Here is a 24,200-nt window from a genome sequence, read left to right as displayed (position 1 = left end):
CAGTAATGATTCTCATTACCCATGCCCTTGGAACTGAGCTTCACCAATCACATTGGTGTATCTGATATAGGCGGGCCAGAGGCGAGGTAAACAGATGACGACAGCGCTGTGATGTTGAAGTCCGGAATTAGTCAGCAAACATTGGTCATAGTGTTATCCGAATGCGTCGAAGTCCGGAATCAGTCCGTAAACATTAGTCGTAGTATTATCCAAGTGATATTATCAAATGTATGCTTGGTGCCTCCCCTCGAGTTGGGGCATTTTCATTACTCATAACCAGACCCTAAATCTTTCTAGATTTGGGTCTGGATGTCCAGGCTAACACAGGCACACACAACCACACACACACACACACATACACACACATGCACGCACGCACACACACATACACACACACGCCAGCAGCCCAAAAGCTGAGTCCTCTAATTGATTCACTTGGGGATCAGGTACAAAGGCATGTGGTGTCTCTATGCACCAAAGACTAACTTTAATTGGGAGCCTTCGGGCTAGCGTCCCACAGCTGCCATCATGACATCTCCGAGAGACAAAACACAGAGAGCAACACCACGGCTCCAACAGACCACCTCACTGCAGACGCTAGATGTTTTATGGATATTGCACATACAGTACATACATCAGGTGATGAGAAGAGAGGAGGAGGACAGGGAAGCCTGACACATGCTAACATTTGTGCTAATTCATTTAGCCCGACACTTTCTGTCCAAAGTGACTTACTGTAGCCTACTGTACAGATACATATACATACAGTACATTTCATCAGTGTGCATCTGTGCAAGCGAGTGTTGAGCCCACTGGGTTTTATGTTGTTAGCCGGGACCCAGCTCTACAGACTGGGCCACAGGAGCAGATGAGCAACAGCATCCCTTGCTCTTATCAGACAGAGCCAGCTGCCCACCAGCAGACCTAACCAGGTCGCTGTGCAACGTCCATCATTAAATGATAGAGAGAGTATTTATAAAACTCCTCTTGGACACTCACCGCCCAATTTAAGTCAGCTGTTGCAGCCAGTATTTGGTGCCAAGTGTATTACATGGTCTTCCTTCTAGAGCTGAGTAAAGGCCTACTAAATCCAACACATCGTTAGGCCTGTCGTCATTCCACACTGCTGCCCCTAATGACTGGAAGCTGCTACACAAAATACTACAACTGAAAACACTTATTTCAATCACTGTTCTTAAGGGTCTACTTGTCTGCACTTTTAATGATCTTCATAAATGTTTGATTTTGGTTTGATTAGTTGTGTTGCCTGGCAATTATCAGGGTGTCATTGTAAATAAGAAATAGGTTCTAAAAGTTACATCGAACAAACAAATAAGAGTATATAATTCTCTTAGAAACCACGGTGGTTGCTCAGCGATGGTATTAGAAATCTCAGTCCAAGTCTGTCATTGCAAGGCTACCTCTGGTAGCAACGTGAGCGCATATTTATTTTTTACATTCAACTGTCGCCACATACGTTTATGAGTAGTACCTTTTGTCATTATTATTGCAGCCTATTGTGGTCATCCTGATCCGAGATTGTTGTGTCTGACATTGTTCTTGCCTTGTTAAATGTTGAAATAGGTCAGGCAAATATTAATACAATGCAGCGATGATAATTAGGCTTCTCTAATGAGTTGAGAGAGGGCTGCTGGAGCTGCAAAACAACAAATCCCTTACTGGTTATATTCATCTTCAGTTTCCCCCTTTAGACAGGGCCGTGTGTGAGTGTGTGAGTGTGTGTGTGTGTGTGTGTGTGTGTGTGTGTGTGTGTGTGTGTGTGTGCATGTGGATCTGGCCAAGGGGCGCCTGTGCTGCCTCAATTTACTTTTATGTGTCTTCTTGCTTGATGGTTCCTGCTTGTACATGTATTATCCTATCATGCTATTTACAAATACTGTAGATATCTATGTCCCCTCCAGTTTCGAAAGTCCTTCTCTGGCCCTTACCATATGCAATAAATGGATACATGCTGCCTTACCAATGACCTTGATCTATTGATTTGTTTATTTGTTTATTATCTAAGAATGCATATAACAAACAAATGTGCTTTATAGTCCCTAAAACTAAATAGGAAGTTTTTTCACAAAACCTTTCTTTCTTAGACAGGTCTGGAATCTGTTGTGAATCGGCACAGCTGTCCTTGTGCCTGGGGTCCAGTTTCAGTGGCTAACCTTTCACTGGCCTTTTAGCGTCGTGGCTCACCTTAGTCAATGACAGTCACCTCCTTAGGACCAGGCTATTATTAAAAGGCGAGCTCATTAGTCTGCAAATGGGTCTAAGGCATGCTTCAAAACAGAGAGAAAGGAATGCAGAAAGAAAGAATGCAGGAGAGAAAGAAAGAAATGAAAGAAAAGAACGAAAGAAAGGAAGAGAGGGAAAACATCAAAATAAGCATTGGTCACATCTCTAGCTCAGAAACCACTGCAATATTGTCCATCATTAGACAATAATATGACAACTGAAGTCGTGTGGAAAAAAAAAAACGAAAAAAAACAAGCAGGATCATTTGGTCACCAGTGTAAGTAGGTCCATCTGTCCGTTGTCATGACAACGAAGAAGATGGGCTGGGGGAGATGTGTGTGTGTGTGTGTGTGTGTGTGTGTGTGTGTGTGTGTGTGTGTGTGTGTGTGTGTGTGTGTGTGTGTGTGTGTGTGTGTCAGGTGGGGGTGCAGAGGGGATGGTATCAAGGAGGAGGGGAGCGGAAATCAAAATAAATCACCTTGCCCATTACTGAGGGGCAAGCTACATGGTCGTACGCATCTGGGATGTTCCGAGGGTACCCATCAAGGACATCGGCCATATGCATAGTCCCATCAAGGGGCCTTGTCATGTCCTTGATATTTCTGTCTCTGCACTAAATGGATGCTTGAAGAACTCCACTTTACATACCTCTCCTCTCCTCTCTCTTCTACACGGTTCCTCATTATGGATTCTAGGCATATAGGGCTATTGAGTTCGGAGGGTCCTAGATAAGAGAAGAGATTGCAGGCTCTCATTTTCGCCAGCTTTTTGCTAAACATAATGGCATAGGACCTTGCTGTCCTGCGGACCAGATGCTACCTGAGAGAATCTTATGGAAAAGAGATAGAGATAGACATATTCGTTCATTACACATATCTCTATATCATGTATATCTATCATGTATATCTATCATGCCTATCTATCTATCTATCTATCTATCTATCTATCTATCTATCTATCTATCTGAGTGATCATCGCTTGACAGCAAAATCCAGTCCTACATCTGTTATTATGCATAAAACACACACACACACACACACAAACTCACACACACTCTCTCTCTATCTATCTACAAATAAAAATATATATCCTTCTTTGTTATGGCTCCATAAAAGTTAAACCATAAACATTAGCAGTAAACACTAAACGGTCTTTCAATCAGTTCAAAGCCAGTGCTCCACACAGATCAAAGCGGAGATCTCTCCCAGAGACGGCCATGAGAGACGGCATGCAGCGGCAGGGATTTGCATTTGTACGTCTGTGTTTGGAGTGCAGTCGCTATCCCTGCGTTCACAATGAGATCCGTATCTGGCCGGCTGGTACGATGCTACTATTACAAAAGACTCCACTGCGTGTCTCATTATCACCATGTTAGAATTTCAATTTTGAAGGTATTTGTAACTATGTGTAGCCTATGCAACACGACTGTTGTATCAAACCTTACAGTAATATCTGTATTTGCATGTCATTCACGATGACACCATGGTGCAGTGCACTGGCCTACTGGTTAGCGCTTCGGACTTGTAACCGGAGAGTTGCCGGTTCGAACCCCGACAAGTAGGCACGGCTGAAGTGCCCTTGAGCAAGGCACCTAACCCCTCACTGCTCCCTGAGTGCCGCTGTTGTTGCAGGCAGCTCACTGCGCCGGGATTAGTGTGTGCTTCACCTCACTGTGTGTTCACTGGGTGCTGAGTGTGTTTCACTAATTCACGGGTTGGGATAAATGCAGAGACCAAATTTCCCTCACGGAATCAAAAGAGTATATATACTTATACTTATACTATACATATAGGCTAACTAGAGGCTGGAGAACAAACAGTGTTAAAAACGCTGATAAGAGGACCATGTAAATTGCACACATGTTCATAGTGGATGTTTCCAATCTGTCCAGCTGCTGTATGTGAATCTTCACCATTCCAATAGGAGATGGTGAGGGGTTGATGGAAACTGGTTAATCTTGTTACTGTAACATTGAATTTGCTGCAATTTAATTTTGTGTTTCCATTACAGTAATGTTGTCCTGAGACAACTGGATTTTTTCTGTTTCCACAAACAGATTTGCTGTTTTTCACAAGACAGCATGAAGTGTGTGAACCCACAGCTGTTCAGTTAAGTGAGTCGTTGTTATATGCCAAACCGAGGGCATTACACAGCTGATGAAAATGTGCACTGATTCACATTTTCTTTAGCTAGATCTCCACAAATACACTCACAATATGCTAAAGAGTTAAACGGAGAGACAGATTTCCCATGAAACTCTTTTTCATATGAGCATTTAAGCTACTTATGTGACATTTAAAATATGTGCTTTAATGGAAAATATAATGTGTAATAATGCAATAATAATTACATCAAATCTAATTGTATAGCTACATTAACTACATTTGGATGCTTATATTTTAGACAATGAAATTCTGATTCTGCACCCAGTGAAAATTAGTAAAACACAAATAATTTAAATTACATTAGCATAATCTATTTTATACAAATTAAAAGATCTTCCACGATTGATGATAAAATAAGTGTAGGCGTACAAAACATACAAAAGTGTTATTTTTTCTTTGAAAAAAAAAAAATGTCACCACTCACATAACATGCAAGTTAACTCCCCACTTCATCTAAACTCTGTCACTGTAATAGGCAGACACTGAAATGTGTGCAGGTCCACACAGACCCTCCATATCTGCAGAAAACAGAAAGCCATCCATCCTACTGTGACTTTACACGCAGTATGGGTGCTGATGTGAATCTGTCTGCCTGGTGAAACACTGTAATCCCTGTCAGACTGCACTTGGAAGTGAGTGTTTGAGAGGGTGTTCGGTTAACTTCACTGTGACTTTGCTTCATCTCACTGCATTTCTCAGATTTGATGACAAATCCAGGAGGAAACAAATACCTATTTTGCTGAAACGTTTGGCAATCTCAGTTCACTGTAGTGTTAATTTTGTTACCTATTTTTTAATTTAGTCTTAGTCTTAGTCTTGTGACGAAATGTCCTTTTTAGTCTTTGTCATATTTAGTCATTCAAATATCATTTTTGTTAGTCAAGTTTTAGTCGACTAAAAGTCTCGTCATTTTAGTCTAGTTTTAGTCATAAGAAAACTAAAGGTATCTTAGTCTTAGTCAGTTTTAGTCAACACATTTTAGTCTTTTTTTATAACAAATTATTTCTGATTACCATTTGAGTCAAATAGTGTTTCACACATCTCAATTTTCCAACAATATTGTGTGTCCACAGGGCTACTCGTCTGTTATAATTACTCATTCTGATTTTTTGTCAGTCAGTATATTTACATGCACAGGTAAGTCGAGCTACAGTTATAGCTCGGCTGGGATTTGACCATAGACAGTAAAAGATTACACTGGACCACTGTCTTATTCGTAGACCAGTGTTTCTCAAAGTGTGGTCCGGGAATCACTGGTGGTCCATAAAGCTATCTGAAGTGGTCCGTGAGCAGGCGTGGTAAAATATAATATAGATGAGTTGTTTGCAATATTGAACCAACTTGTATGTAAAAACAGTTCTGCAACACTGTCTATGTAAGATATGCCAGTTTAAATCATACAGTATGAATCCACACAATAAGCAAAGTGCAAAGACAATAAGCAAGGTGGTTCAGTGAGTAGGCCTATAGTGTAGACTAATTATAGGCTACTGTTGAAGTAGGTCTAATCTTTTTTTTTCTCTTTTAGCTAGGGTTAGTTAAGTGGTCCTGAAACTGAAAAAGTTTGAGAAACACTGTCGTGAGACCAAAGTTTTAATGTTTTACTCCTCCTCGCTAGATGGCGATATATACCAAACACAACACATTCCCCAAACAGACTCTCCATCTTAGCCATAGCTAACTTGCTAGCTTAACTTTCCATATTAGCTTACTTGCTAGCAAACTTTGCATCATCAGTCTAACTAGTTAAATAGTTGACATTACATGATGAACATTTTCGTATGGACATTCTGGTGGATGTTAATTTGTATGAGAGAAGCTTCAACTTCTGGGTATGTAGCATTGTGGCATAAAGCTTAGGTAGTTAGTTGGTAACTCTGGCAGAAATCTCCAGTGTTCTTGTTCCATGTAGTTTTCGTGTTGCAGCCACAGGGTTGCAGCAACAGCACGTAGACTAGCCTACAGGAAAGCTGTTGCGTATGAACTCATTCGGAATATTTTGAAAACATAACAGCTAGATATTCTGTCTTCTCATTTTGTAGACGAAAATGAAGAGAGATTTTATCTTAGTTCTTATTTCATGCAAAACATTTTAGTCTCGTCTTTTTTCGTCAACAATAATTCATCTTAAGATAATCTTAGTCAGTGTTTCAGGACATTACTGCCGTCTCGTCATCGTCTCGTCTTAGTCATGAAAAAAAAGGTCGTTGACAAACATTTTTCCTCTCGTCTCGTCTGAGGAAATTAACACTAGTTCACTGCTTGTTATGGCAAATTCAGATGTCTTAAATCAGTATTTGCATATGGCCGTATTTACTTTAAGGATCACAAAAATGAGTGCACACAGCCATGTTCAACATTTTGGGTCTGTTATCTGTTTACAGCAGTGAGCTTACAAAGGGCCGGACAATAATATGTCATAATAATATGTTAATATGACAGACAATAACATTTCTACAACACCCCCCACCAATATTGGAAGCTTGATAAACATATTTCCTTGTGAAAGCCAGTCTATTGGCCTGAATTCTGCAATGCTGGTTTTGTGCTGGCCTGTGCTGAAAGACTACTGTTCCTGGCCTGGACTTGGATAGAATATGCTGGGAGAAAACAAACACTCTCCAGCCTAACATTAAGTCTCCTCCAGTAAGTGTCCAGTAAGTCATCTTGAAAATATAATTATTATTGTTATGGTTTTGTTATGGTTATATGTGGTCTCCTATAGCTTTAAACCTGAGATAGAAGCATGAGATAGAATTAGGTCTGCTGTTTTCTTTTTCTCTAAGCACACACTAGCTGGGTTTCCATTCAACTTTTTTAGTGCAGATTTTGACCATTCGAATAAGAAATCCTGACTGAAAACACTTGACATCCGCATAAAACCATTAATGATGCAACCCGTTTATTACATGACGTTTCGATCCCACAGCTGTTTAGATCTCTTCATAAGGAGAATGTCTAATCTTGATTCACATCACACAGTGGATGGCAACACACACTGAGAATGTGTGAATGAGCTGAACGGAGACCCAGCGACTGCCTCAGTGGTTTGATGAGTACCTCAGTTCCCAGGTTGCCTGCACTAATGAGGCCGATATTAACCACCTGTTATGCCACAGAGGAACCACAGATGCATGCTGGTCTGGTTAGATGACCTTGTACCTTCAGACACAAAGCCATAATGACATACTGCACCAGTATCTCTTTTGCCACAATGTGTCACACACATAGCCTCTTTGGCTCAATTGTTTATGGTATTCTATAAATAAATAAAATGGAGCTTAAATCAAAATTGAACATAATTCGGTTGCACTTTACTTGACAGTGTCGACATAAGAGTGACATGACACTGTCATGAACGTGTCATAAACATTTATGACATAACGCTTCTGTTATTAAGTGACATTCCATTTTTGTCATAACAAATTAGGGTTAGGATTAGGGTTAGGTTTAGAGTACTGTAAAGGTTAGGGTCAGGGTTGGGGTTAGGATTAGGGTTAGAGGTTAGGTTTAGAGTAAGGGTTAGTGTTAGGTTTCATGTGTCATGGCAGTGTCATGTGTTCATGACAGTGTCATGTCACTCTTCTGTCGATACTGTCGTAAAGTGTAAGTAAAGTGTTACCACTTGCTTTTCTCTATTTACACCCATGGATTTGACTATCACTGTTATGCAGACGACACTCAACTTTACCTGTCTTTCCCACCTGATGACTCTAGTGTTTCCCACTGGATTTCTGCATGCCTTAAGGATATTTCAGCCTGGATGAAAGATCGGCACCTTCAGCTTAATCTCTCAAAAACAGAGTTTTTGGTGTTTCCAGCTAAAACAGCTATTCCCCAACAGATTAACATCCAGCTTGACTCAACTTCACTGACCCCAACTAGATCGGCACGAAACTTGGGCGTTGTAATTGATGACCGACTTAACTTCTCTGAGCATATAGCTTCTATTGCAAAATCATGTCGGTTTATGCTTTACAACATTAGGAAGATCAGACCTTATCTGACACAAGATTCCACACAACTTCTTGTTCAGACCATGGTCATCTCTAAGCTGGACTATTGTAATTCACTATTAGCTGACTTACCCGCTTGTGTAACAAGATCATTACAGCTGATTCAGAATGCTGGAGCACGCCTGGTCTTCAATCAGCCAAAGAGGACACATGTAACTCCTCTCCTACTCTCCATTGGCTCCCTATAGTAGCCTGAATTAAATTTAAATCTCTCACTTTGGCCTATAGGACACTAACTGGATCTGCTCCTAGTTATTTTAATTCAATAATCAAGCCTTACATCCCCAACCGCCCACTGCAGTCTTCTTGTGAGCGTCTGTTGTGTCGACCAGTCATGAAAACTGGGTCTAATTCCAGACTCTTTTCTTCAGTGGTTCCATTTTGGTGGAATGAATTGCCCAGTGCTCTCCGTTCCTGTGGTAGTTTTGGGTCGTTTAAGAGGGGTCTAAAGACATTCCTATTCGACATATACTTAGTTGTTTAAGCACTTATGTGTTATGGTTTGTATAATGTTGTTTTATTTCAATTGGGCTGTTAATTAATTTGACATTATTGTTTATTATTAATATTCTCCTTAATGTAGTCTTAGCATGTCATTGTTTTTATATTATTGATTGAATGGACATTATTGTATTGTATTGTATATTATATTTTATTATTGCCTTTCCCCTTTTTTCCATTGCTTTTTATTAAGCTATTGATTGAATTGATATTATTGTGTATTATAACTATTCTCCTTATTATATTTGACCTACATTCTAATCTGTTCCCTGTTCAATTTTAAATATTATTATGTTGTTTGTATTTATGTGTCGGTTTGGACAAAGGCATCTGCTAAATCCATAACCATAACCATCCATAACCATAACCACTTGTTAATTCTTCGAACACAGAAAGATTAAGATGTGTCTGGGTAGGCTTACTTACATCCCGAGGAACAAAAGTCGTCTCTGATGTATACCCAAAGGTGCCACTCAACCTTTGCATCGCTGAGGGGTTCACTTCAGTCAGTTAGCATAAGCTATTTTGGTGCCAAGAGGTTTGTTTCCCATTGGCCATTTACATGTACTGTGCACCAGTGTTGCCAATCAATATCGTTTTGAAGACTGAGGTGATCATCGGTCAGGTGGTGTCCACAAATGGTTCTTCATTATTATATATTTTTATACAGTATTACTCAATATCATATTATGGTATAGGTACTATATATACACTTCTATACAGCATACCACTCACTATACACCTAGTACAGTATGTCTACTTTCAGCATACAAACACCTTGCAAATATGTAGTGATGCATTCATATGTATAGCCCCGCACCCTCATCTGATTTAAACAGAATGTGAGCGTTAGCTTGTTACCATAGCGCCCAGGTGCCAGACCATGGCACTGAGACAATAAATCACACTCCATCCTCATTGGCCGAGACCGGGTGAACCTGACGGAGGTGTGGGATCGATACTACCCGCGCCATTAGAATTCCAGCTAATGTTCGATGGGCAGTTAACACTGTCTGATCCATTCCCCCTCATCAATGGTCTCAGACAAAAACCATCTGACGGGAGGGAGATGGAAATCTCTGCTCGATGCTCGGAGACGGGATACAGTAATTATTCATTATAGTCGCGGTCGGCCCAGATGTTCGAGGCTGTCTTGCAGGGGCTAAAGAGGGATTCTGTGTGCATGTGTGTGTGTGTGTGTGTGTGTGTGTGTGTGTGTGTGTGTGTGTGTGTGAGGAATAGCTATTGTTACGAGGCCGGTGTGAGAGCCGTAGCTTGATCTATCAGCGCACACCTGAGGAGCAGACGGGGAGCCGATCCACGTTAATGCATTCCATCAAAGAGGCAGCATGAGAAGCAGCATCAGGCCTCCATAGACATATTGAAACGCAACAGGCTGCCGAAAAATGTCCCTTTGTTTACCGGTCTCGCATGATATGAGGCTCTCTGCACGCGCTTCACTCCACCCTCATGCTGTCTCTGCAGCCCTCTGCAGCTGTCTCGCCATTTAATACTCTTTTATGTCTTTCTTTGCTTTTCTTTCTTCTTTCCCTGTCTTGCTCTCTCTCTCTCTTTCTGTCTCTTTGTTTCCTCGGCCCTTTAATTACTGTCTCCTCTTGCGCCCACGGGCTTAAAAAAGGAAGCTAATGATTTGTGTTGCTGTGGTGGCTAAAGGCCATGTTTGTGAAGGAAGAATCACCGAGAGGGATTTATTCAGGGGCAAACCAAGAGGGCATGTTTGGTCCACCATTCTCCCCTCCAACATAAGAAAAGTTTCTAGATATCTATTCGTCTGACTACACCCCCCACTGTTTTGACATAGGGTTTAAGCTACATCTAATTTAAGAGCTTGAACAGAAACTGCATCCCAGTGTCAGTTGGCATGTTGTTGAGGTCAAGATCAAGATCCATTGAATGTTTTAATATATAGAAGCGGTCTCTACATTGTTGAGGTCAGCCATAATGTCTTTTAACACTATCTTTCATATTTCACGTCCAAACACCTTTCTGGATACAGCACTGGATTGTGCTAATTTCTGTAGATGCAGACTGATTGAGTGCTATGCTGTGAGTGGGAAATGGGAGGAGAGCGGCTATGGCAACAAAGAGCCGATAAATGCTTCTTTTAACAATATCTTTTGCATTTATGATCCAAACAATGTCAAACTTCACACTGCACTTACTTGTGCCCTTAACAAGATACATGCCAGGTGTGAAATCAGTCGGACAAACCTTTCGAGAGATATGCGAAGAACAGACAGAGCTAGAGACAGACCAACAGACATCCAGACAGACGTTCTTGGAATTAATGGATAGACGAGCAGAAGGAGAGATAAGAAGAGACAACACGAGACGCAAAATAAAGGCTGCTAAAGGAGACTCCAACACTCCACAGAGCCACAGGTTCTACTGGCTTGTTCTTGTGCAAATTATTGTTCTTGTGCAAATTATTGTTTTTCTGTCCGTTGTTTTTTCACCATTAGTATGTAAAGAGGTGAGAGTTACTGTAATTTGCACTGCAATGGCCACAATAGTCAGCGCTATGGGCAGCCGTGGCCTACTGGTTAGCGCTTCGGACTTGTAACCAGAGGGTTGCCGGTTCGAAACCCCGACCAGTAGGCACGACTGAAGTGCCCTTGAGCAAGGCACCTAACCCTCACTGCTCCCCGAGCGCCGCTGTTGTAGCAGGCAGCTCACTGCGCTGGGATTAGTGTGTGCTTCACCTCACTGTGTGCTCACTGTGTGCTGAGTGTGTTTCACTAATTCACGGATTGGGATAAATGCAAAGACCAAATTTCCCTCACGGGATCAAAAGAATATATATACTTATATTTATACTTATATATATCAGATTTGTACTCCGCATGTTGATGTTTGTGTGCATTGAGGAGGGCGGGGTGTAGCCACAGACCTGGGATTACCTATGTGGTCAGTCAGTTAAACACACAGGAGGAGAACCAAAAGCAGAACAGAAGGACAGGGGGAAGGAGGAACAGAGGCTGGACTGACACAAACATAGTGACGAGCATAGGAGACATTAGAAAGAGAGGGAGAGAGGAGGAAGAGAGGAGGGTTGAGGCAGAAAGAGAGGGGGAGAGGAGGGAGAGAGGAGGAGGAGGGGAGAGGAGGGAGAGACCAGGGAGGAGGCAGAAGCAGACTGAAGCTTGTTATCGCCACAATGACGTGAAGTCTCTAAAAATGGCCTTGGCTCTAGTGACTGATTGTGGTGATTTTAAAAAAGGAGGGAATCCAAGGCACTCTTCCTATCCAAAAATGTATAAAAAGCCTTTATTTTACATGGCTATGTCACATTTGAAAACATAAACTGGGCAGCAACCCACGCGTAACGGCACAGATAGCCTTCTCTTAGGGTACTGATTGTGGTGAGTTGGTCTACAAGCGAGCTACAAAGCTGCTCGTGAGAAAACTAGAGCTCTGAATCTAGACACTTGCAACATTTATATATATTCTGCTTCATTTCACAATCAAAACTTCTTATTCACCACCAAGTTCAGCTCTAATATAGGGACACTGTAATTTAGCATTAGCAGTAAGCTTGCTAAGTACAAAGAAAAGTGTAATACTGAATGCACTCTACATGATGAAGGCAAAGTTCAAAGAAAAAAAAACAAAAAAGAACAAAAAAAGAATCTCCTCACTGAAAATCAGTATCACACTTTTTTTTCCCCTGTGACTAAAACTATCCTTTGTTTCTCTTGTTAAGTATAACCAGCTCTTTTGACCCCACTTTCTTTTTTTTTTAATTATTTCTGCCAAAGCTTCTCTGCAGAGGTGCCACAGACACAAGCTGGTACTGAATTCATTATGATTCGCCCCCATTAAGGTCTTGGCCCCGTGTGTGTAAGTAGCAGAAGAGCTGGATTGGGATGGTGTGGTTGAACGGCGCACTGTAAGTGGATGAAGGGGAATATCACAGTCACTCACCACTGATCCATTTCGCCTCAGGGTCGTTGACGGTGAACTCTGGTTTGAAAAGATCCTCCACTGTCAGCTTGGAGTTACTGCCTCCCGCGTTATCCGCTGCGAGAGATAGAGAGATTTATCACTTATTAAAAGGGCAATTTTCACTGATTCAAAGGACAACTTTTGCTGCTGATGATTTGATTTGAAATGATTCACTTCACTTTTTGTAATTTCTGCTGTGATCTGAGCTGAACTCAATTTTGGTTATTTGCCTACAGAAATAGTTAGTAAGTTAGCAACAGGCATAAGGAGTAAGGTGTAAGAATATTTGCAGCAAAAAGAGATTTTAGTGACAAAAGGGCATATAGATAAAGTATAAATACAGACAATAAACATCAACAAAAGCTACAAAATAATAGATTAACTGAATTTCACTTGTCCCAGTTTGGCGGTCACACATATAACTTAAAACCTACAAATACAAACAAACAAAATACATGCAGACATAAAATACGTAAACATATGTATGTGCAAACGTTTAAAAAAAAACAAGCCTGAATCTGAATTTGCTCCACAATGTAGAGGTTTTCTTTTTTTTACACTGCAAATGAATGCATACAGTATTTGCACTAGACATACATATGGATCCTGTATACTGTATGCAACTCACACTGTCATGTCATTTCTATGAAACCTATTTCATTTTTGGAAGACATATTTACTGTAGGAATTCTGATAACACTTTACTTGACGGGTGAGTTCATAACACATTCACAGCAGCTGTCATAAACTGCACATAAAGCATTCATGACTGTTTCATGAGACATGACACAACATTCATACCAAACCTTTCATGAATGTGGAAGACAGAACGACAACAATTTGTCAAAATAAAAGTCCAACAATTGCAAAGCAGCTCACCCGTCAAGTAAAGTGTTACCGGAATTCTATATCACATACCGGTAAGTGCCAAGGACCACTAGAGTCCTTGAGAGAGAAGATCTCACAAGGTCCCTGGGCACAGCCTCCTGCTTGCCCACTGAGACGGTAGACTATCATCTACTCTGCTTGCAGCTCACTGGATGTCAGATGCTGGCATCAGCTCTCCTAACAGCTCCCTTCAGGGGATCATCCTCAATGCCCATAAAATGAAAAGATCTTACTTAAACTATATTTTTAAAATGTATATATTATATATATTTTGTAATTTTTTGCTGTAATATTCACTGATGCTGTACCATTTTCCCCATTTTTAGGATATATATATATACATGCATATTTATAAATTCTTTCTGAAACTGTGTTTAAATTAGTTTCATCTAGATTCCTGCAGTTCTCACCCGTACTTTTTTTTCTTAGAATTCATTCAATGAGCACAACTGGACTAAACAAGAGCTTTTTTTAGCCATAACAGTGTCCCTTTGATCAATGAAAAAAACATTTAATACACAGTATTTTTTATTTTAATTGTCGTCAAGTGTATGAGTCTCAATCATGGCTCTCATTCATCAGTAGGTTTTGCTGAGGCGATTGTGCTCTCTTTATTTACTTAATTTGTCCAGAGAATGGATCCAGACAAGCATCCTCAGGGTCTCATTCTTGTAACTGGAATACGTACATATACATCCATACATCTAACACATGACACACACAGAAAGAATGTATTGCAGTAAATACAGTATGTGTTCCATCGGTGAGTAACTACATCCTCCAGAGAGTTATTTCTTCCTGCAGGAACTGGTAGTGCAAGCTTAGGTTATGCCTCCTTTCAGAACAGTGGTGGTAGTGATGGTGGGGGACGACGACCAAGCAGTGCTTGTACTCCCTAGAGCAATGACTGACCTCATGACCTTTACAAATCTAAGGCCATATCACTTCAGCCACAGCAGCCATGGGATCTGTGTGTGTGTGTGTGTGTGTGTGTGTGTGTTGAAGTTGAAGTTGACTGATATTAAGCAGACTCTTTTATCCAAAGCAACATGGACTCGCAACAGCGTGTGTGTGTGTGTGTGTGTGTGTGTGTGTGTGTGTGTGTGTGTGTGTGTGTGCGCGTGTTTGTCTCCCAACTGCAACAAGCAATTGTGTTCTTGCAGTAAGGTAAGCACACCTGTTTTGTGAGAGTCCAGATGTTAGGCTGAGCACAGTGAGAGGCCTGCCCCCATGCATCCAATCTCTGCGCTAATGTGGGTGATGAGGACTTCAGAACAGATTGTAGTTCTGCATCTTTTAGTCTACATAATACTCAATCTGTGTCTCTTCCTTTCTCTTTCTCTCTCTCTCTCTGTCTCTATATCTCTCTCTCTCTCTCTCTATCTATCTATCTATGCTAATTATGACCGCAAGCTGGCGTCCTATAGGTTTAGTCAGATTTTTTTTTTTTTTTTTTTTTTTTTTTTTTTTTTTTCGCATGCCCAAATTTCCGTCAATGATTCCCGGGACACTGAAAGACTGGGGTACACGAAACTTGGTGGACATGTAACCCCACATGGATAGCATGGAACCATCGTTTTTCGTTTTGATCTGTAGCCCCTCCGCTGAATTGGACCCCCGAAAAGGAGGGTAGGGCAGACACAGTTTTCTGTGAATATCTCGAAAACCGTAGGGTTTAGGAGGACCATTTTTTTTTGTATGTTGATCTCAAGGGGCCATGTCAACCCATTCCATAACCACTCATTTCATGTATAGCGCCACCTAGTTAAACACAAAAAAAGTAAAAAAATGAGGTGGTGTAATTGAAGGTATCTGTGACCTAACATAGTCAAAACTGCACAAAATTGGAAGTGTAGGATCATTATGACACCCTATGTATGCACGCCAAGTTTTGTGGAATTCCGTTCATGGGGGGCCACACAATAAATTAATTTATGTTACTATACACCAACTGGCCTGTAGGTGGCCGGAGACAGTTTTCTGTGAATATCTCGAGAACCGTAGGGCCTAGGAGGTCCACCTTTTTTTTGGTATGTTGGTCTTAAGGGGCATGTCAACCCATCCCATTACCACTTATTTCATGTATAGCGCCACCTAGTTAAAAATAAAAAAAGCAAAAATGAGGTGTTTTCATCTCAATATCTCTGGCTGACAAGGTCAAACTGCACGAAATTAAAAGAGTAGGATCATTATGACACCCTCTGAATGCATGCCAAGTTTTGTGTACTTTCGTTCATGGGGGGCCTTACAATAAAATAATTTATGTGTACATTTAGTGACGTACACCAACAAGGATTCCCGGACACTGAAAGACCGGGTACACAAAACTTGGTGAGCATGTACCCCTACATGGATAGCATGGAACCGTCATTTTTAGTTTTCATCTGCAGCCCCCCGCTGGACTGGACCCCCGAAAGGAGGGTAGGGCAGACACAGTTCTCTGTGAATCTTTTATGGTATGTTGGTCTCAAGGGCCCACATCAACCTGGCTCATAATCACTCATTTGTGATTTGCCCCCGTAAAAAATGAAAATCAGTAGGATTAAAAGAAAGCCAAAATAAATATTCATCATCATCATCATGGCTGCATTTTCAGTATTGGCTTAGAAGTAGTCGTTTGTCCACTAGATGGCGCATCGTTGCAGTGAGGCGTAATTTTGTTGGAAGTTAAAAGTGGGTTGGAAAAACAATGGACGCTTCATACAAGGACTGTAATTTACTGCAGTTTTAACATCTAATAAGGATAGGACGATGTTCACATGAAGTGTAATTCCCATTTCTTCTTGAAGCCGAAATAAATCTAAGGATGTTTATCGGACATGCTTGGTTTTACTGCAGGTACGTTAATCTTGTAATATCAATAAGGACCTAGGTAATGTTACCGTTAAGCGTGATGGAGGCATTTGATTTATTGCATTTGTAGAAAACTATAAATGCGGTTATACCAAGCAAATGTATAGCAGCACTGTTTGTATCTTTCGACTGTCATTTATTGCACGTGCTACAAAATCATTCTGTGCAATGGAAGATTTACCAACGTTACACCGGTCTGATACAGTTTTGCCTATACATGCGTGAGACTGAGGCGCCTGTTTATTTTTTGTTTTAAGTGCGTGCAGGGTGTGAGAGGGGAATCGATGTGCTTTGATTACAGCTTGGTAGTTGTAGTCTGTGAAATTAAAAAGCACGTGTGTGTGAAGTATCCAAACAATGACACCTTCATTTCATTATGGCTGCTTTAGCAAATCACCTTAAGCTACTGTGTAGTGGGTCCCATTTAGAAGTGGCTACTTCATTCGCTTTCCTTGACTCATGGAGCTGCGTGAATGTTATTACAACTTTTCGCATACGATATGACAGTTTAAGTCCGCTTGATACTGTAAGGCGTAAGCCATTGGTTTCCAAAGGAGATTTTATTTGTGTCGCCAGCATAGCCTATTGACAATTTATGTTGTCAATAGGCCTACCTTTATAATCCTACCTGTAGCTTAGGGAAGCTAACAACTTTCTATTAGGATCTAGTTTGTTAGTTACAGTTTTGTCATAACTCCCTGATGCATTTTGCATTTAGAATAGCCAGAGCGTGTATATCTCAATCGGAAAATTAAACAATATCGGTGCCTATGGACTAGGCTGGGTGAACCCAGCCTGATCTGCCCGCTATTTATTTTTTTGATTTCTTAAAAGATTGAGCTTGGTCTGATGAAAGCCAGACTAGCCATGGACCTCAGTTAAACAATGCAAGGGAACATGAATCAGCCTATATTTGCACTAACAATAAGGACAAAAGCTTTTCAACTTTGGCCCGTTAAAATGTGTATGAACAGTCTAGCGGCGCATTTCATCAAGGCCCATTTGGACATGTCAGTTATTTGCACCACTGGTTAGATGTAAAACAGCATTTCGTTTCAGACTAGGCTACTGTTACTTAATTTGTGCATTAACAATAACGTTTCAGACTACTGTTACTTAATTTGTGCATTGACAATAAAGTATTACATGAACTAAAGATGACTAAAATCTTATGTAGAAGAAGAAACATTCACAAAAAATCCATCCATCCAAAAATGACCTTTGTTTTGATAGCTGTTGAAACGGCATGGAACTGACAGAGATGTTTTTGTTTATAAATACATAAAAAAATAAATAAATAAATAACATTATGCTGATACCTTTTGCTTTTCCCAAATACAATGTAGCCTACAGGTGTAAGTGACCTTTCATCAATCCAGTTGCAATGGATGAACTGTGATGAACTGCCCTACTTGTGATTGTTTAGAGATTTTAAAGGTTTTATAACAATTCTACATCTTCTTTGGCTATTCTACAATCTATTCACCTTTTCAGCACCAGTAGGGTACTTTCTGTGCAGCCGCACACACACACTCAGGCATGCCAAACAAGCATACACAAAAGTTTCAAGAGTGTGGGATGGAGTAAAATATGGAGACAAATTGAAGTGTGATTTATTTTCGCGGAACGGATGTACAGGACTGAGCGGCGGTCATATTTTGTACCGCTATGCGGTACATCTAGTTTGAATGATTATGGCAAAATCCAGCCCGTAATAAGATATTTTGCATAATACTTGCATACTCTCTTGCTTTATACCCCTGTCTCTCTTGAAGAGGCTATATCTGTATGTGTGTGTGTGTGTGTGTGTGTGTGTGTGTGTGTGTGTATGAAATGCCCTTGGCGGTCTCACATACGTGGTGTTAGGACGATGACGGACATGGTGATGAGTGAGCACACCACCAGGATGACCAGCAAGGCGATGGCGATGCCCTTCCAGTTCCTCTGTGGCGGACTGAGACCTCCCAGGTCCTAAATAAACACACATACACACACACACACATACACACAGAGGGAGAAAGTGAGAGAGAGAGAGAGAGAGAGAGAGAGAGAGAGAGAGAGGAGGTTAATAACCTTGGACCACACATCCATATGAAAGCACTTGTATAACGTATTACCTCACCTACAGACACAAAACGGTCAAAGAAAACATAATGTCCTCATAAATCGACTTTTGACTGAGTCACTAGATGCCAGCTAATGCAGTTCAGTTGAGTTCAGTTCAGTATGCAGCCATACATTAGAAGCTGAGGCTAGGATATGGAATACAATAAGCGGCTACATTGACCTTGACTTTGTTTAGGTCACGCAATCTCTCATGGGAATCTGGCCAAAAACAGTTACCGCTGTGCTGTCTTACACCTACAGTAGAACTCTGCACCAGTTAGGATGAATCTGAATTATGACCAAGCAAAATGCATTGGATGCATGGACTAAGAAGCACGACGTCCTTAATATTCCTTCAGATCTTTCATATTCATCTTAATTTTCTCTGGAACCGTGCAACAAATCTTGGGTGTGTAATGGAATGAATCCTTCATAAAGAAACACACTCCATTAATTTCTTTTTAATGTGTCTGTCTGTGGTCGCCAATTCCTTAATGATCCCTGGATCCATTTACAAATACTTTACATTCCCTTCAACATTACCCTGGAGAGAAAGAGCTTCTCTCTCAACGTGAGGTAAGTAGGATTATGATACTGGAGGAAGCAACAGCAGGAACCACATTACGCGTCACTACACACAAAATTACCTTAATGTGTGTGTACTACTATACACACAATTGCCTTAATTCATGTTTGATACGGCTTTCTCTGCTCTATCAACCTAAATCTACGGATTTCTGCTCTTGATATGGAAATCGTCACCTATACGCTACACATATGGTAACACAAGATTAGCATATTACTTACGCTTGGATGTTAAAAGGTCTTAAAATTATTGAGATATGCTTAAATTAATCTTAATCTCCCCTGAAGCAATGCTCTTAATGTGAAGTAAGGGAACTTAATATGGAGTTAGTTTCTGCTTAATCTGTTGGTATGCTGTGCCAGCCTTTGAATCATGCCCAAATTCAAGAATAAATTTGCATTTTATCCCCTTAAAAACTCCCTGACTGCATATGTGTTTCAAAGTATGTCATCACTACAGTCAGCACAAATCTATTTGTCCCTTAAACATTCCTGAGAAAAATGTACATAATGTTTAATTTCGAAACCAGTATCACGATTGTCAGTAGAACTCTATTTTTCATTCCCTTACACATTTAAGGGTAAATAGTGCATGTAGAGTATTTCTCACAATATTAATCTCACATAAAAAAATCATAATTTTGCATCACATCACATCACATCACATCACATCACATCGCATCGCATCGCATCGCATCGCATCACACCACATCACATCACATCACATCACATCACATCACATCACATCACATCGCATCGCATCGCATCGCATCGCATCACATCACATCACATCGCACCACATCGCATCACATCGCATCACATCGCATCGCATCACATCACATCGCATCACATCGCATCACATCACATTGCATCACATCGCATCACACTCCACCACACCCCCCTACACCGCACCACACGACACCACATACACACCACATGGAGTCACACCACACCACACCACGCCACACCTCACCTCACCATACCGCACCACACCACAACACACCACACTGCACCACACTGCACCATACCGCACCACACAGCACCACACCACACCACACTACACCTCACCTCACCATACTGCACCACAACACAACACACCACACCACACCACACCACACCTCACCTCACCTCACCACACCACACCTCACCACACCACACCACACCACAACACACCATACCACACTGCACCACACCACACCACACTACACCACACTACATCATACCACACTGCACCACACCACACCACACCATATACACAGCACACCACACCACACCTCACCAAACCACACAACACTACACCTCACCTCACCATACTGCACCACACCACACCACACTACACCATACCACACCACACTACACCATACCACACTGCACCACACCACACCATATTCACAGCACACCACACCACACCACACCATATACACAGCACATCACACCACACTAGTGTTAATTTCGTCAGACGAGACGAGAGGAAAAATGTTAGTCAACAACCTTTTTTTCCATGACTAAGACGAGACGATGACGAGACTGCACTAATGTCCTGAAACACTGACTAAGACTATCTTAAGATGCATTATTGTTGACGAAAAAAGACGAGACTAAAATGTTTTGCTTGGAATAAAAACTAAAACAAAATTGCAAACAACTCATCTATATTATATTTTACCACGTCTGCTCGTGGACCACTTGGGATAGCTTGCGGACACTGAAACACTGGTCTATGAAGATCATGACAGTGGTCCAGTCAAATCTTTTACTGTCTATGGCCAAATCCCAGCCGAACTATAGACCCTTTCAACAAGGTAAACAAAAACAATGCTTGAACGTTCTATTTGGGCCCCAATCTACTTCCTCTGCATTAAGATAACATATGGAATGTTAAAAAGGAAGTCTTGTGGGGCCAACTATGATGCTGATAATAGAACTCTCTTGAAAGGGTCCATAACTGTAGCTCGACTTACCTGTGCATGTACTGACTGACAAAAAAAAAATCAGAATGAGTAATTATAACAGTCGAGTAGCCCTGTGGACACACACAATATTGTTCGAAAATTGAGATGTGTGAAACACTATTTGACTTAAATGGTAATCAGAAATAATTTGTTATAAAAAAAAAAGACTAAAATGTTTTGACTAAAACTGACTAAGACTAAGATAGCTTTAGTTTTCTTTTGACTAAAACTAGACTAAAATGATGAGACTTTTAGTTGACTAAAACTTGACTAACAAAAATGATATTTGAATGACTAAATATGACAAAGACTAAAAAGGACATTTCGTCACAAGACTAGGACTAAGACTAAATTAAAAATAGGTGACAAAATTAACACTACACCACACTACACCATACCACACCACACCACACCACACTACATCATACCACACTGCACCACACCACACCATATACACAGCACACCACACCACACCACACCTCACCACACCACACCACACTACGCTGCTGAGGTGCCTGCATTCTTTTCGTCATTAGTCTTGTAGAAAGTGAATACTTTTATCTGAAGTGGTTAATGATGCGCTGGAGGACTGTCATTTATCTGCCACTGTGCCCACGGGATGTTGAACTCCGTTCCAAAACTCCAGCCTTAAATAAGCTGTTTATAAAACGGCATGTTTGAACACTTAGGGGTAAATAAAATATTGAATATAAGCACCGCTAATGAGAGCAGGCTATCGGGAACAATAAAAAATAATGAAGCAAGTATTTTGGATCAGCTCAATGCTTTGAGGGATTGGTAAGTGTCTGACAGAAACAATCTGTCTTTGTGAAATTAATATATAAATTCACCAACTAAAAATCAGAACAGACTGTCTATCAGGCTTTGAGTGCTTGCACGAAAGTCATTTGGGACTGGAATGGTAAAAAATAGATGATGTTACAGTAAACCTTTTTCTTTTTTCTTTAAAAAAGAAACACAGGAGAGAGATTAAGAAAGAGGAAGAGGGAGAGAGTGAGAGAGAAAGAGAGAGAGAGGAGGGAGGGAAGGAAGGATGGAAAATGAGACAGGGGTGTACAGGTGAATCTTAGAACAAAAGACAATGGGAGGCAGAGAGCACTGATCAGGCTTCAGCAGCACTCTCAGGGGGGTTCTCTGAACTCGGAGTCTTCTGAGTCGATGCTCTAGTTCTATTCTACATGAGCACAGCACCACAGCACCGCAGCTTTTCAAAAGCACTCAATCCAACACACTCCCTCTGCACTGCCTCTCTTCAAGACATTCACCGGGAGTACAAGAAATATACTGACACCCGGGATTGCTTCATCGGAACAGATTACTAAATGACACTGCAAGGATTTTTTTTTTTACTTTTCACACATGAAGGAAATTGTAGATTTTAGACTGTAGATCTGTGCTAAAAGATTTTGGTCAGTAGTGGTGTGGTAAAGGCAAATGAGCTGCCTGTGTGTTGAACCTACAGTACTTCAGAAGCTCATGAAAGATGGATGGAGTGAGAGAGAGGGTTTGTTTGTGTGTGTGTGTGTGTGTGTGTGTGTATGTGTGTATGTCTGCGTATCTGTGTGTGTGTATGTGTGTGTGTCTGTGTATCTATGTGTGTGTGTGTGTGTGTGTGTGTATCTATGTATGTGTGTGTGTGTGTGTGTGTGTGTGTGTGTGTGTGTGTGTGTGTGTGTGTGTGTGTGTATCTATGTGTGTGTATGTGTGTATATATATCTATCTGTGTGTGTAGGGGATGTTCATGTGTGACTCACGAGTGTGAGTCAGAGAAACCCAAAGTGAGGAGAACATTTTCTCAAGGTAGTGCTGGGGCTTGCATAGCACTGTAGCTTGCACAGTGTGTCTACATTAGTGTGACTGTGTGAAAATTCATATGTGTGAACAGAACACTAGTATTATTATGTTATTGAATGGCAATGATTTAGTCATACATTGTTAGAGATGTTTTCCTTAGATTAATGTCTTATTATGTTATTATTTTGAATAGGAAACAATAGTTGAGTGCAGTGTTCCTTTTTCCTCAAAATACTATCTGTGCATACAGGATGGTGCAGAAACCAAATTCCAAATGTCACATTTTACGCATAAATCAGAAATTACTGCATGTAACAAACAGCTTTTAACATGTGCATATTTCTGGCTTTCCACAAAACAGCCAGACTCTTTGCTTGTAAATGGCACTAATTTGACAGGTATTTCTGTTATTATCAGAGAATAGTTTGAAAGAGCAAATCCTGGCACCGATTAATGGATTACGAAACAAATGTGTTTCAAACCTGGCAGGGATTTTGAGTGTGCATGTGTCTGCGTGTCTGTGTGTATCTCTCTCTCTCCCTCTATGTGAGATTGTTCTTGTTCATGGTAATTGGACAGATGTGGCAAATAATAGCTACGTTTAAATAAATTTCAAAAAGAAGAGGGTCATCTGAGAGTTCTGTTGGTGTGCGCACCAACATATGTGCACAGAATCATAATTATAAAATCAAAAAATTGTATTTCATTATTCTATTATTTATTCAATCAATTTATTCATTATTCAGGCCTGTTGGAGATATAAAATAGGTCAATTGTGTCAAAATAGTATTGTTCACATATGAGGATGAAGCATGTTTCTGTGTACGTGTAACTGATGGGAGCTTAGGGCTTAGATTTGGATATGTACTATGGCACAGAGGGTAAAATAGGAATTCTGTGATGAAGGCAAAGCAGACCCCAACATATCTGATCAGATATAAGAATGGATGATGCAGTGCAGCTTTTCATACACTACAGCATGGGCGGGTAAAACAATTGGAAACGGACTCTAGCACATTTGAAAGTTGCATATTTTAAACTGTAGTTGGAGATGCATAAATTCAATTTAGATGCATGAGCATGCATAAATGCCGTTTATACACGTCTAG

The 24,200-nt window shown here is 40.7% G+C and overlaps 1 protein-coding gene across 2 annotated transcripts in view; it reads right to left on the bottom strand.

The window, feature by feature from the left end:
* Positions 1–24,200, bottom strand: part of LOC125310508 (inactive dipeptidyl peptidase 10-like) — a 135,696-nt gene that overhangs the window by 36,678 nt on the left and 74,818 nt on the right. For both annotated transcript variants that reach the window (XM_048268009.1, XM_048268010.1), the window contains exons 2-3: positions 18,490–18,604; positions 12,872–12,967 (exon numbers count right to left, since the gene is read on the bottom strand). In XM_048268009.1, the coding sequence (XP_048123966.1) occupies positions 12,872–12,967; positions 18,490–18,604 (211 nt within the window). The remainder of the gene's footprint in view (positions 1–12,871; positions 12,968–18,489; positions 18,605–24,200) is intronic.

This window comes from Alosa alosa, chromosome 17 (genome assembly GCF_017589495.1).
Source record: "Alosa alosa isolate M-15738 ecotype Scorff River chromosome 17, AALO_Geno_1.1, whole genome shotgun sequence".
Classification (NCBI taxonomy): Eukaryota; Metazoa; Chordata; class Actinopteri; order Clupeiformes; family Clupeidae; genus Alosa; species Alosa alosa.
This window is presented reverse-complemented; position numbering and strand designations above follow the sequence as displayed.